This window comes from Phyllobates terribilis, unplaced genomic scaffold, assembly GCF_046119375.1.
Source record: "Phyllobates terribilis strain yellow unplaced genomic scaffold, ASM4611937v1 Scaffold_12__6_contigs__length_324123572, whole genome shotgun sequence".
Classification (NCBI taxonomy): domain Eukaryota; kingdom Metazoa; phylum Chordata; class Amphibia; order Anura; family Dendrobatidae; genus Phyllobates; species Phyllobates terribilis.
This window is the reverse complement of record NW_027362772.1, coordinates 280,453,398-280,469,064: the sequence shown is the minus strand read 5'-3', so window position 1 is coordinate 280,469,064 and position 15,667 is coordinate 280,453,398. Positions and strand designations below refer to the sequence as shown.

The following is a 15,667-nucleotide window of genomic DNA, read 5'->3' as shown; positions in this document are numbered from 1 at the left end:
TTAGATTTCAGTCCCGTATCAATGGGAACCGTGAAAGATAATAATGAAGACAACACAAAAATATCCCACTAGTTGGCTCCTGAGATTAGTCAAGTCTACGCTAAGACTTTAAAAGTGATCTATTAAGCAAAATGTGGCACAACTCAAATAATGAATATTGAGCAAAAAAATAATTAGTTCATGGAGTGCACTCGGGGGCAAAAATGATGGGGTCTTATAGCAAAACATACCATGGCCCCATTAAGACCAGTACCAGAGCTTTATTAAAGGGTAGCAATACTTTAAGAAAAACTTTTGACATGTTATAATCACGTACACCTATACACCAAAACAATGTATCTATTGAGACGAGGCATCAAAAAATTGATGCATACCAAAAACAAAGGTGGAAATATACTTTATTATGGCATGATAAATATAAAAGCATTATAAAAAAGGATAGCATTAGCAGAGAAGAAAAGAGGAAAACGCAGCTGAAAAATGCAAAAAAAGGTTGGGATATTCATAAGTGACTTGAGAAAGCATATAGCAAAACCGATGTTGGGTGCAACCTGCACTTAGGTGCCTGGGTTTATATGTGTTTATCTATGGAATTGTATTTTCTCATAATACCCATGTGTCTGTTTATGTAACTTTACAATTCTGCTATTTTCTGCTGCTACATAGGGCTGGTTTATGTGAAATTAATTGGGTAGAAAAGGTTCAGGGATGCGCGGAACATTTTCTGACTCTTCGCTCAGGAGTCCCCTTATTCCGGAAGCTTCCTGGACAATCCGAAAAAGTTGCCACTGAGTTATTACCACTTATGGAATTAATGATTGAGCGCCATGGTACTCACAGTCATTGTTATGTAACATGGACACATGGACAAAGAATACATTCTGCAACATATTTTTTCTGCAAGACCATTAAACAAAAGTATAAGACAGCCTGGGACCTTCTGGACAACCTTGACCGGTCCCACCATGGAAATGAAAGAGAAGATAGCCTACAAGGTGCAGACAGAGCCATGATACATTCTGCTACATATTCATCATTGTCTGTCATTGCAGCCCAAGTGCTAAAAGGTTATAAGACCAAGAGGAGAAAAAGAGATGATAAACCTCAGAGATATCATAAGTTGGTATTTGCTTGTTGTGCAGAACACAATGGTCACTGTTATATTAAAGCAGATCTGACAACAGATTTAACAATACAAATGTTATAAATTATTAAATAAATCTCTTGGACCTGATGAGTCTAGTGTAATTACTCTACAAATCTATGGCAGAATGGTTATAAAAACCTAATATTGAAATGAGCATTTTATGAGTCAAGCTGCAGAGTGAGAAAGCCCATGAAACAAGGTAAATTCATTCTCCGCCCATCCAGCCTGACTGACAGCTGCAGCTTGTACTGAGCAGTATGAGATCTTAGCAGTAACAGGAGAGAGGGACACTGAGGAGCTGCCAGTCAGGCTAGTGGGCAGAGTTTCAGTAGCAGTAACGATGTTGAAAAGTTGTCAACCAGGCCAGGTAGGCGATACAACCGCAAGAAGGAGGAACACTGAAGAGCTGTCAGAAGATATGGAACAGAGTCAACACTACTATCGGGTTAAATTAATGTGCAATTGCACGTACAAATGGCCAGCATACAGACATACAATACAGACCAAAAGTTTGGACACGCCTTCTCATTCAAAGATTTTTCTGTTTTTTCATGACTATGAAAATTGTACATTCACACAGAAGGAATCAAAACTATGAATTAACACATGTGGAATTATATACTTAACAAAAAAGTGTGAAACAGCTGAAAATATGTCTTATATTCTAGGTTCTTCAAAGTAGCCACCTTTTGCTTTGATGACTGCTTTGCACACTCTTGGCATTCTCTTGATGAGCTTCAAGAGGTAGTCACCGGAAATGGTTTTCACTTCACAGGTGTGCCCTGTCAGGTTTAATAAGTGGGATGTCTTGCCTTATAAATGGGGTTGGGACCATCAGTTGTGTTGTGCAGAAGTCTGGTGGATACACAGCTGATAGTCCTACTGAATAGACTGTTAGAATTTGTATTATGGCAAGAAAAACCAGCTAAGAAAAGAAAAACGAGTGGCCATCATTTGTTTAAGAAATGAAGGGCAGTCAGTCTGAAAAATTGGGCAAACTTTGAAAGTGTCCCCAAGTGCAGTTGCAAAAACCATCAAGCGCTACGAAGAAACTGGCTCACATGAGGACCGCCCCAGGAAAGGAAGACCAAGAGTCACCTCTGCTTCTGAGAATAAGTTTATCCGAGTCACCAGCCTCAGAAATCGCAGGTTAACAGCAGCTCAGATTAGAGACCAGGTCAATGCCACACAGAGTTCTAGCAGCAGACACATCTCTTCAACAACTGTTAAGAGGAGACTTTGTGCAGCAGGCCTTCATGGTAAAATAGCTGCTAGGAAACCACTGCTAAGGACAGGCAACAAGCAGAAGAGACTTGTTTGGGCTAAAGAACACAAGGAATGGACATTAGACCAGTGGAAATCTGTGCTTTGGTCTGATGAGTCCAAATTTGAGATCTTTGTTTCCAACCACCGTGTCTTTGTGCAACGCAGAAAAGGTGAACGGATGGACTGTACATGCCTGGTTCCCACCGTGAAGCATGGAGAAGGAGGTGTGATGGTGTGGGGGTGCTTTGCTGGTGACACTGTTGGGGATTTATTCAAAATTGAAGGCATACTGAACCAGCATGGCTACCACAGCATCTTGCAGCAGCATGCTATTCCATCCCGTTTTCATTTAGTTGGACCATCATTTATTTTTCAACAGGACAATGACCCCAAACACACCTCCAGGCTGTGTAAGGGCTATTTGACCAAGAAGGAGAGTGATGGGGTGCTACGCCAGATGACCTGGCCTCCACAGTCACCAGACCAGAACCCAATCGAGATGGTTTGGGGTGAGCTGGACCGCAGAGTGAAGGCAAAAGGGCCAACAAGTGCTAAGCATCTCTGGGAACTCCTTCAAGATTGTTGGAAGACCATTTCCAGTGACTACCTCTTGAAGCTCATCAAGAGAATGCCTAGAGTGTGCAAAGCAGTCATCAAAGCAAAAGGTGGCTACTTTAAAGAACCTAGAATATAAGACATATTTTCAGTTGTTTCACACTTTTTTGTTAAGTATATAATTCCACATGTGTTAATTCATAGTTTTGATGCCTTCAGTGTGAATGTACAATTGTCATAGTCATGAAAATACAGAAAAATCTTTAAATGTGAAGGTGTGTCCAAACTTTTGGTCTGTACTGTATATAGAAACACCAAGTAACCATGTACTGGCAGAATACTGAGGTGCTGTCAATCGGCCTAGGTAGGCATAGATTCAACAGCAGGGAGGAGGGACACTGAGGAGCTGTCAATCAGGTTAGATGGGCAGAGATACAGCAGCTGAAAGGAGGACACAGAGGATCTGTAAATAAAGCTTAATGATCAAGGGAGCAGCATCAAAAAGGAGGGACCCTGAGGAGCTGTCAATCAAGCTACTTGGGCAGTGATTCAGCAGCAGGAAGGAGGGACACTGAGGAATTGTCAATCAGGCTACTTGGGGAAGAGATTCAAAAGCATTAAGGAGGGACACTTATGAATGTTTCAATCAGGCTGCATGGAAAGAAATTAAGCAGCAGAGAGGGAGGACACTGAGGAGATGTCAATCAGGCTACATGGGAAGAAATTAAGCAGCAGAGAGGGAGGACACTGAGGAGATGTCAATCAGGCTATATGGGAAAAAATTCAGCAACAGGGAGGAGGGACACTGAGGAGATATCAATCAGGCTACTTGGGCAGAGATTCAGCAGCAGTAAGGAGGGACACTTATAAATGTTTCAATCAGGCTACATGGGAAGAAATTCAGCAGCAGGGAGGAGGGATATTGAGATGTCAATCAAGCTACATGGTAAGAAATTCAGCAACAGGGAGGAGGGACACTGAGGAGATGTCAATCAGGCTACATGGGAAATAATTCAGCAACAGGGAGGAGGGATGCTAAATTTGAATCAGGCTAGGTGGGTGGAGGTTCAGTTTAAACTTTGGTAAGATTATTAAGTCTTTCTGACTCATATTTTCAAAGTAATTCAGCAGTCACATCAGGTCTAAGAGATCTCTGAAATTATGTATGGAGGTCATATTTGAACATTTTGGGACAGTTCTACTTTGAACACCATTAAAACAGGTGAACCGAACAATATGGCGAAGAACTTTAACCATAATTAGGAATCAGTAAATATGGGTACTCCCAATACAAATAGAGCTTACAAAAAATGGAGTAATATACTCTTAGGCTGTGTGCCCACTATGCGTTTTTCAAGCGTTTTTGCCGCCGAATTTCCGCAGCGAAAACGCTTAAAAAACGCATGGTAATACGTGCCCCATGGTCCCCAATGATAATCCGCATTTGTTGTGCACATGCTGTGGAAATTTCCGCTGCGGATTATCATTGCGGAAAAATACGCAGCATGTCCATTAATTTTGCGGACACGCAGCGTAATCGCCGCCATTGACTTGCATTGGACCGCATGACATCCGCATCACTGCATCTGCATATGCGGATATCATACGGTTCAATGTGCGGATGGTACCTGGGTTTGGAGAAGAGGAGACTCTCATCCAGACCCAGGTACCATAGTACCTGTAAAAAAAAGAATTTAAAATAAAAAATAAAGATTATACTTACCTTCCGATGGCCCCCAGTGTTTTCTCCGCTGCGTCCGGTCTGTTGTATGGGTCGCGGTGGTGTGAAAGGACCTGCCATGACGTCATTTAGTTATGTGACAGGTCACGCGACCCCTGACGTCAGCGGTCGCGTGACCTGTCACATGACTAAATGACGTCATGGCAGGTCCTTTCACACCACCGCAACCGATACAACAGACCGGACGCAGCGGAGAAAACACCGGGGGCCATCGGAAGGTAAGTATAATCTTTATTTTTTATTTTTTACCATTCTTATTCTTTTTTTTAAACTATTACTTGGTCACACTATATAAATCCATGCCGGTTGCATGGATTTATATAGTGTGACCAACTTGTCAAGCACTTTCCAAGTGATGCTAAAATCGCTTGGAAAAGCGCTTGATAACCCGCATGCAGAAATGCATGTGAAGAACGCTTGACAAACGCTTCTACCTGGCGGGAAAAATGCATGTAAAATCCACATGGACAATCCGCATGTACAATCCGCATGTACAATCTGCATGCGTTTTTCCTGCCAGGAAGATGCAGAAAAATTATGCAGCATTTCTGCATCGTGGGCACTTAGCCTAAATGTAATCATAAGAGTGACGAATTGATAGATATTAAAACATCAACTTTATTAAATATGAATAATAAAAAACAGGACAATGTTATAAAAATAGCAGGTCATTGTTGGGGAATACGCAAAACCAGAGCGGTAGCCCATTAAGTCCACATGGGGTTGTCTATAAAAGATGCAAATATATATATTCCCAACAATACACATAGTAGGCATATGCACAGAAAATCCAAGTGGATCTATGCTACAGCAATGCTGTCCAAAATGAGGCATAAAAATGGATAATGCTAGGAAATATGGAAGAAGCAGTCATAGGAAACTAATATGGCTTAGGTCAAAAGGAGGACAGTGGGGGAAGGTCAAATGACATTCCACCGGACTATGTCCAAGACTCAACCCATGTTGTTAGTAGGGACCGGTACCGCGCTGGAGCCCCTACACGTATTTTGTGTGAGCTTCCTCAGGGGTCTGAGCTTCCCCGAGGAATCACTCAGCCCCCCAAGCCAAGCCTAGAAAAACGGATTGAATAAAAAAGAGATTTCTCTGCAATCAGACCTGTAATATGGGCCATACAGGTAAGTATAGATTCACATTTCTATAACCTGTCTGCCCATATTAGAGGTCCGATATCTCCCAGGGGGTGACAGGTTCCCTTTAAGCTTCGGCTCCAGCCATGTGCATATGTGTATAGGGAGGAGGGGATCTGCAGCCATGCTATTAAAAGCTTGTCTATCAACTGTGTGCATGTTAATTACCAGTTATAAAAAAATCCCCTTGCTCTGCCTTTTGCTAAACTCTCTTCTTGGATCGTTCCCAAGTAGCTTTCACTAAATACGCTTGATAAGCAATTCAGATCAAAGAATTTTTCTCCTACCCTCAAAAGCGCAGGAAATATCAGTGCCGCGCTCAAGTTTGTTTTCCGTGTGCAAAATTAATGGAAACAAAACTTAACGTAACATGGGTGGAAATATGAAAATCCCATAAATAGGGCAACTGGAATGTGAGGACATATTTAATCCTTCAGCTGCCAGAGGCGTTTCTTGAGTTCAGAGAATTTTAATTTGCATCGGTGCTAATACTAAAATGCTAATGGTGATCACATATACAGATGTCAGAATTATTACACTCAGGTCATTTGCTTCGCAGGTACTGTAGTTATGCTTATGCCATATATGAATATGCATTACCTGGGTTAATAATATAATTATAATATACATTCATTTAGTCTCTGAGCTACAGTGGGTATGGAAAGTATTCAGACCCCTTTAAATTTTTCACTCTTTGTTTCATTGCAGCCATTTGGTAAATTCTAAAAAGTTCATTTTTTTCTCATTAAAGTACACTCTGCACCCCATCTTGAGTGAAAAAAACAGAAATGTAGACATTTTTGCAAATTTATTAAAAAAGAAAAACTGAAATATCACATGGTCATAAGTATTCAGACCCTTTGCTCAGACACTCATATTTAAGTCACATGCTGTCCATTTCCTTCTGATCCTCCTTGAGATGGTTCGACTCCTTCATTGGAGTCCAGCTGTGTTTAATTAAACTGATAGGACTTGATTTGGAAAGGCACACATCTGTCTATATAAGACCTCACAGCTCACAGCGCATGTCAGACCAAATGAGAATCATGAGCTCAAAGAAACTGCCCAAGGAGCTCGGAGACAGAATTATGGCAAGGCACAGATCTGGCCAAGGTTACAAAAGAATTTCTGCATTACTCAAGGTTCCTAAGAGCACAGTGGCCTCAATAATCCTTAAATGGAAGAAGTTTGGGACCACCAGAAGTCTTCCTAGACCTGGCCATCCAGCCAAACTGAGCAATCGTGGGAGAAGAGCCTTGGTGAGAGAGGTAAAGAAGAACCCCAAGATCACTGTGGCTGAGCTCCAGAGATGCAGTAGGGAGATGGGAGAAAGTTCCACAAAGTCAACTATCACTGCAGCCCTCCACCAGTCGGGCCTTTATGGCAGAGTGGCCCATCAGAAGCCTCTCCTCAGTGCAAGACATATGAAAGCCTGCATAGAGTTTGCTCAAAAACACATGAACGAGTCCCAGACTATGAGAAATAAGATTCTCTGGTCTGATGAGACAAAGATAGAACTTTTTGGTGATAATTCTAAGCGGTATGTGTAGACAAAACCAGGCACTGCTCATCACCTGCCCAATACAATCCCAACAGTGAAACATGGTGGTGGCAGCATCATGCTATAGAGATCCTCCAGAATTACTATTTTTTTTTTTGAGGACTTTAGAAGCAGCTCACTGATATCAATAAATATCTTCCGGCATTACATTTTTTTCAGGTTTTACAGGTTTTTACAGGTAGCTCACTGACATCAATAGATATCATTTGGTGTCGCCTTTTTTCAGAGCTTTACAGGCAGCTTGTAGATATTCTCCGACATTACATTTTTTCCAAGGCTTTACAGGCAGCTTACTGACATCATTATCTGTCCTACAGCATTTAGATCTGGCCCTGTACAAATTCAAACTTGCCTTAAAACATGTTAAACATGACAACCTGTGGGAGATTTCACATTAACCCTACTACTATGTCATACAATGATTATGCTGGCTCTGCTCCTATATTTTGGCTGCATTTAACCTCCACATGTTGCAGAATTAAAATAAACAGCAAAGGAGAGTAATATATTCAATATAATACAAAAATTCTGTCTGCTCTCTTTCTGACTTATTACTCAAAGTGATGCCAGATCTAATTTTTGTCAGTGAATTCAACGGAAAACAAACAGATGGCCGCCTTATAAGTAAGCATGTAAAATCTGCCATTTAAATGGCAATAATTTACTATTATTGGATCCTATTTTGTCTAATATTATAATAAAAACTGAGAAATATATAAAGAAATAGTCTGTGTCTGTCTTAGGAACAAAACCATGTCCTCCCATATGCTCATTGTCCTGTGTGCAGCTGTGAGACAACTGGCTGCAGCAGGAGCCTCCCCCCTTAGATCACTAAGCTTCATCCTTGGCAAAGAGGTTAAAGATTCATTGGGCCATGAGCTCAAATCTGCAGGATTTCAAAAACCACTCTGTGTGCCTAAGAATTTTAGTCATGTCCTCTCCTTCTCACTGTCCTGCGGTGACTGTTAGACAACTGGCTGAAGCAGGAGCCTGCCCCCTATGTCCTGTCTGCAGTAGTACAGAAAACACAGAAGTTACATCCACTAACTAATAGATGTTAAATGTCTAGTCACTGGGATCCCCAGTGAGGAGAAATGGTGCTTGAATCGTGCCCAGCCCAAGCGTGCACCCTGCCGCTCTATTGAATGTTTATGTGGCCTACAGGAACTTTATCAAAGTTGTTATTTATGGTTATTGATCAAATTTTGCTATTTTTCTTGCTTCCCACTGTATGCATTGTGAAAAATTCTTAAAACTCAATCTTACTGCCATCAATAGATGTCCTCCAGCATTTCATTTTTCTCAGGGCTTTACAGGCTGCTTACTGACATCAATAGATATCCTCAAGCATTATATTTTTTAGGGCTTTACAGGCAGCTTACTGACATCAATACATATCCTCCAGCTTTACATTTTATTAGGGCTTTACAGGCAGTTTATTGACACCAATAGATATCCTCCAGTATTACATTTTATCTGATTTTTACAGGCAGCTTACTGACATCAATAGATATCCACCAGCATTACAATTTTTCATTTCTTTACAGGCAGCTTACTGACAATATGGTCCTCAACAAATTCAAACTTGCCTTGTAGCATGTTAAACATGACAACCAGCGGGCAATTTCAATTAACCCTGACTACTATGAAATACAATGGCTATGATAATTATAATACATCTTTACAACTGTCTCTGCTCCCATATTTTGGCTGCATTGAGCCTGCATATCTCTGATTTTCCCTGCGTAGTGACACTAGACTAGGCATGAATCAACACATGGTTTCCAATAAAAACTTTGCCAAAGTGTGTTCTCCAGATTGCTCCTGTAAAAATCCTATCATTCACAGCTTTGGTTCAATAAAGTTGGCATTGAAGGGTCTGATCTGAGGTCTAAATTAATTTTGATGTCTGGTTGGAGGTCTAAATTAGTTTTGGTGTCTAGTCTGGGGTTCGATGCACAACAGTGTAGACTGCAGAGCAGAGACCGAGACTGATAAGAGTGAGTACAGCCATCATTAGCACCCGAGTCTCTCCCTTCAAATATCGGAGGAGGAGGTTCGTCTTGCTGCCGAGTTGGTCAGAGAGCATCTGTGAAACAGCACGGTGATTGGCACCTTAAAATTACGCAATGCCATCCACACTCAACATAGGCTGACCTTGAGGGTCTTTAACTGCACCCTCAACTATACACAGAGTGTAACCCAAAACCACAAAAACAGAAAGGGGTGCACACAGACAGAGGGTGAGGCACAGGGCTAAAAAAGTGTTCACACAGTCATAAATGAAAGATGGAAGGAAAAGAAAGGAACCCAAAAAGACCTTTGGTATACTTGAAAACCCCCAGGCCCAGAATGTACCAAAATGGGAAAAGATTAGAGAAGGGGAATACGCAAACAAACCACAGGACAGGCAATAGAGAAAATCTCAGCAAGATAATCCTTCACTAGGGAGCTGGGACTTCAACATCCATCTAACTAGGAATCTAGAAAGCAAAGACTGCATGTGCCAGGAGAGTAAAGTCACTCCCAAGATGTGATAGGACAAACCAAAATGAGAAAACACCTGCACAGAAGCAACACAGCAAAGTAAAGAAAACCAAAGACAAGAGCGTTATCAGCAGTTGGACAGAGACAATACAGGCTGTGGTCCAACAGAGAGGGAAACTGACCTACATCCAGAGATCACCAGATTGAGTCTTGGACAGGTGATGGAGGAGGACGACATAAGCAAACAACTTAATAATGCCAATTCTTGTGCCAAGCAGAATGCCAAGCAGTGTTTTTATTACTTTACAGCCAAAATGCATTTAGGCCAGTGCCAGACCTGCTATATTAATAAAAGTATCAGCAAAAGTGCCTTCATAGTCGTACATACCCATATCACAATATACTTCATCCACTCAGCCATTAGTAAAAACCTTTATCAGATATAAAGGATATGTTTCTATTCCGGGAATGGGGAAAAAATGGGTGCTCAATTGTATATTGGGTGCTCAGAAGTTAATTTATATCTTCAGAAAAAAGTGAAAACTTCGGCACTCAAATGCATTCTGGGCACCGCATTCCTGCACCCTTGGACCCTTTACCTCACAGATATACCTTGTAAAAGTACATGATAGGCCAAAACGTTGGTTGACTATTATCTGATTTCATTTGGGTCTGATTTATACTTATCTCTCATCATTGATAAACTGTACACATTATTGCAATTTGAGCGCCGAAATGTTCACTTTTCTATTCCGGGAATGGTGATTATTTATATATCCGTTTGGACGGTGAAATGGCTGAAGATCCTGCACTAGTCTTGGATTGGTTGGTGTTCACATTAGACCTCGAGAGCTAAAAATAAGAGTGATAAAAATAAAATAATATCTAAAAATGTAGAGAGGGAGCCGTCAATCTGAGGGTGTTATGACACTTTTACACTTACGGTATTCTCTGCTCACCTCCGGTTGCACCTCGGCAAAAATAGAACCTGTCATGTTCTCGCTGAATGTCTTATTAATTGTTCCCAGCTCTTTGTTCTTTGTCATGGGTGTGAAAGTTGTTTGCCTTGGAATGGAAAAATCCAACAAAGACTACATTATATTTACAGTGCAAGCCAGGACAAGATTGTATAGAGGACAAAATGAGCAACTGCACAAGAGCTTCCACCACCAAGGGACCACCACACCCCCAAGACCCTCAGACTCTTTCCAGACATGCCCAGTTTTTTAATGAACTTCTGACAGTAATATGTTGACACCAACAATGATTACTAAAATATATTGGAAAAGTTGGAACTATATATAATGGAGCTTTGATGGTCCATCATCATATCACTGTATCTAGAAGTCTACTGGACAAGTGACTCGCCCCCTGGGCCGTGGGGCACGCGGATCCGGGCGATAGGGGAACGATGGGGGTAGTAGTGGCGGCCCGGTCCCGCGGCTCAGGGTGGTCAGACCAATGGTAGTCTGCTACTGTACTTTAGATAATGTCCGACTACGCCACCCGTGGATTGCGGTTATTAGGAACCGCCACTGCAAGGCAGTCCGCTGGGGCCGATGATGAATGCAGCTGGGATGGTGTGACTCCCCACGGGAAGAGTGTGGCCCCAGGGCAGTGTAGTGGATGGTGGGAGTGATGGTGGTGAGAGTCCCAGTACCGGTAGTGCCGGAGGAGCGAAAAAGCACACAGACAACGTAGTGCAGTCCAGGGTCTTTACTCACGGTTAAAATCCAAGTTACTTCTGCAGGGAATGACTGCCTGAGCCGTGCTGCGTCCACCAGGTGAGGGGCTCGGTCAACTCCCAGGCAGTTCAGGAGCATGGCACAGGACCCCCTTTAATCCTTTCTCTGGCCTGCCTCACCAGTGACCCACTTTTGTCCAGCTGCCGCGGACTTGTGCGGGTAAAAGTGGGCCCCGTCCTCCGCTGTCCTATATGGTGCCTTCCTAGCAGGTTTGATGAGGTGTCGCACCAATATATGATCACGACGACCGGTCTTTGGCTGAGGGTAGTTTCTCCTCCACCAACTTGGGATCCGGTACCCTTAATCTGCCTGACCCTTCAGCCTGGATTCTCGTGGGTTCTTAGGGTCCCTTCCACCTTCTTGTTCCTGAGCCCTTCTGTTTCTCTCTCTCTTCTCCTTCTTTCCTGTTCTGTCTTCTCCTCCTTCCCTTGGCCTCTTCTCCAGGCCCACTTCTCCTTCTCCTCTCAGGCTCCGGCCTCTTCTCTAGGCCTGCCTCTGGAGCAGCACTCAGCCTGAGCTGCTGCTCCCTGTCAGCTCTCCTCTCCTCACAGACTGAACACTGTTCTAAGATGGTGCCCACCTTTTATACCTCCCTCTGACCATGAGCCCAGGTGACCAGCAACCAATGGGCTCCAACCTACGCTCAGGAACCAACCCCCTATCTGCCCCTACAGCACTGGGTGTTCCACCCCCCTCCCCACTCCAGGCAGGGACATAGTCGGTCGTGCCTGCACTTCTGTCTAGTGGGAGCACCGTTGAGCTGTCCCTCGGAAATGGGGTGTGTGTGCTGTATGCAGCTAACTGAGTCCTGGTCCACACTCCATCCTTACCTGGGAGTGGAATATCACACCTCTGGTCTGAGGTGCAATACCACTGTAGCGGCCGAACCCTCGGGGCGCTACACAAGCATTCATGTTTATTGCCCCGTGAAGAGCGGAATATCATTAAGGTATATTGGATAGTGCAGCACTCTGCACCTCCGCTGAGAGAAACCCACCACTGTGGCTTCGTTTTTTGGGCACTGAGCACTTTTTTGGGCACTGAGCACTTTTTTAGGCACTGGGCTCTTTTTTGGGCACTGAAACACTTTTTGCTGAGTAATCTGTGTCTCACACCATTAACGCTGTAACATATGGCATTCCCCGATTGATCCAGTACACTCCCCTGATGACTTTTCCTCATGGAGAAAGAAACGCATCGGGAGGGGCAAACTTTGAGGGCAGTAAGATGAGAACCACACTTGGGTACTGCCCTTGTTAGGGCAGGGAGTCACTGCAAGGGGCATGACAAGGTAAAAAGACTGCATCCAGTCAACTACTCCGAATAGTTCCCCTTGGACTTTAGACTCCTTTGCAGCCATAATAGGTGAGATCGATACATGTCTTTATTATTATTTACACACTATGACACTTTAAAAAAGACTTAATTTAGTGATGTATAAAGTGGACCTTATTTAGGGGTCCTTTTCAGACAGTTTGCTGGTTAATAATTTTTGGTCGGTCTGCTGATTAATGAAATCTAATGGACCCTGTACTAGGGTCTTCATGTATGCATATATCTGTGTTTTTTTAGTTTTGGAGTAATGAAAATCTAGGGGCGAAGGAGTGGTTACTCCCCTCTGGAGATTGATATTGTGAGGCTGATCTTATTGATACTATTAAAAGTTATGTTTTCTAAAGTATCCTCTGTGCTGTATATGCATAATGGAGCATTGATCCAACGATTCCAGTTATTGCCAATTATCCTGAAGAAGTCATCGTTAGGACCTCTTATAATAGCATTAAACTTGGCAATTACATGCTCCGATGCAAACGTATCCCCACAGCCATGCCCCTTTCACACCATGCACCCACACCTCTTCCCTGCCTCCTTTGTGACTTCTCCCTGACCTCCAGTACTCCTTCATCTCCTTAATGCCTCCTCTTTTCCACTTCCATACCCTCCACACCTTTTATGCCTCCTTTGTGCCACTTCCATGCCCTCCACTCTTCTATCTTGCCACCTCTGTGCCTCTTCCATTCCTTCCACACTTCATCATGCCCCCCCTCTGTGCCTGTGCCTCTTCCATGCCCTCCACAAATCTTTTATGCCTCCTCTGTGCCACTTCCATGCCCTCCAAATTTATTTCATGCCCCCTCTTTGTTGTTTCCATGCCCTCCACACTTATATCTTGCCCCCTTTTTGCCTCTTCATGCCCTCCACACCTCTTTCACGACTCCTCTGTCCTGCTTCCATTCTCTCCATACCTCTTTCATGCTTCCTCTGTGCCTCTTCATTCCCTTCACACCTCTTTCATGACTACTCTGTGCCACTTCCATGCCCTCCACACCTCTTATATGCCTCCTCTGTGCTCTTCCATGCCATCCACACATCATTCACAACTGCTCTGTGCCACTTCCATGCCCTCCAAATTTATTTCATGCCCCCTCTGTGTTGTTTCCATGCCCTCCATGTAGCATTGGCGTCTCTGCCCCTTGCTACGCAGAGACGCCGTCCCTCTAACCTCCCTGCTCCTGGCACGGCGTCCTCTAGCGCTTCTCTCCCCACTGCTTCCGGCCTCTCTTAAAGGGACCGCGCGCCGTCCTAAGGAGTCCCCGGCCAATTGCCAGAGGACCTCCCATATATAAGGCACCTCCTCCAAAGTGGAGGTGCCCGAGCAAAGTTGTTTGCACTGTGTCTGATCTGTGCTTCAGCCCTCAGGTCCCGCTGCTAGCCTGACTTCTCGTCCTGCCTGCCAGCCTATTATCTGCCCGTTACCTGCCAGCCTGCTCACCTGGAGCGCTCACCTGTTACCTGCCGGTTACCTGCCTTGGCTATCTGTCCGCTCACCTGGGAGCATCCGCCTGCCTTGTCTGTCAGACCGCTCACCTGGGAGCGCCCACCAGTTACCTGCCAGTTACCTGCCTCGTCTGTCTGGCCGCTCACCTGGGAGCACCCGCCTGTTACCTGCCTCGTCTGTCTGCCCGCTCACCAGGGAGCACCCACCTGTTACCTGCCAATTACCTGCCTCGTCTGTCTGCCCGCTCACCTGGGAGCGCCCAACTTTTACCTGCCAGTTACCTGCCTCGTCTGTCTGCCGGCTCACCTGGGAGCACCCACCAGTTACCTGCCAGTTACCCACCTCGTCTGTCTGCCCGCTCACCTGGGAGCACCTGCCTGTTTCCTGCCAGCCTGCCTGGAGACCCTGCCGTCACTTGCTGTGACCACCTTCCTGGTAAACCTAAAGACTGCTACTTGCCCTGCTTTCTCGGACTGTAACCACCTGTCTGCTACCAGAGACTTCCGCCTGCTTGCCGTGTCCATCCGCCATACCGGTCAGTCCCAGCCCTCTGACCCGTGGGAGCCACCTGCTCTCTTACAAGGTCGTCCCCAGAGTAGCACCTGGTCCCTCAGCCCGGATACTCCCTGGTCACGGTGTCGTTAGCTGCCGTACGACCAGGGTCGGTTCGGGTGGATACTTAGTCACGCCCCTCTGGGTCCCTCCTTGCACCTCGGCACAGAGGTTCCACCACCCGGACCCGTAACACTCCACACTTCTATCTTGCCCCCTCTGTGCCTCTTCATGCCCTCCACACCTCTTTCACGACTCCTCTGTCCTGCTTCCATCCTTTCCATACCTCTTTCACACCCCCTCTGTGCCTCTTCATGCCCTCCACACCTCTTTCACGACTACTCTGTGCTCTTCCATGCCTTTCACACTTCTTTCATGCCCCATCTGTGCCTCTTCATGCCCTCCACACCTCATTCACGACTACTCTGTGCCACTTCCATGCCCTTCACACTTCTTTCATACCCCCTCTGTGCACCGTCCATGCCCTCCACACTTCTTCTATGCCTCCTTTGTGCCACTTCCATGCCCTCCAAATTTATTTCATGCCCCCTCTGTGTTGTTTCCATTCTCTCTACACTTCTATCTTGCCACCTCTGTGCCTCTTCATGCCCTCCACACCTCTTTTCTGCCTCCTCTGTGCCACCTCCATGCCCTTCAACTTCTTTCATGCTTTCATGTGTGGCGCC

General features: G+C 44.7%; 1 protein-coding gene across 2 annotated transcripts in view; it reads right to left on the bottom strand.

The window, feature by feature from the left end:
* Nucleotides 1–15,667, bottom strand: part of LOC141172643 (FXYD domain-containing ion transport regulator 6-like) — a 118,457-nt gene that overhangs the window by 88,062 nt on the left and 14,728 nt on the right. The window contains exon 1 of one of the 2 annotated variants that reach the window (XM_073657063.1): nt 10,849–10,966. The exons of the other annotated variant lie outside the window; for it this stretch is intronic. Within the exon in view, the coding sequence (XP_073513164.1) occupies nt 10,849–10,951 (103 nt within the window). The 5' untranslated portion in view covers nt 10,952–10,966. Of the gene's footprint in view, nt 1–10,848; nt 10,967–15,667 lie in introns of those variants that run through there. 2 annotated transcript variants of the gene reach the window in all.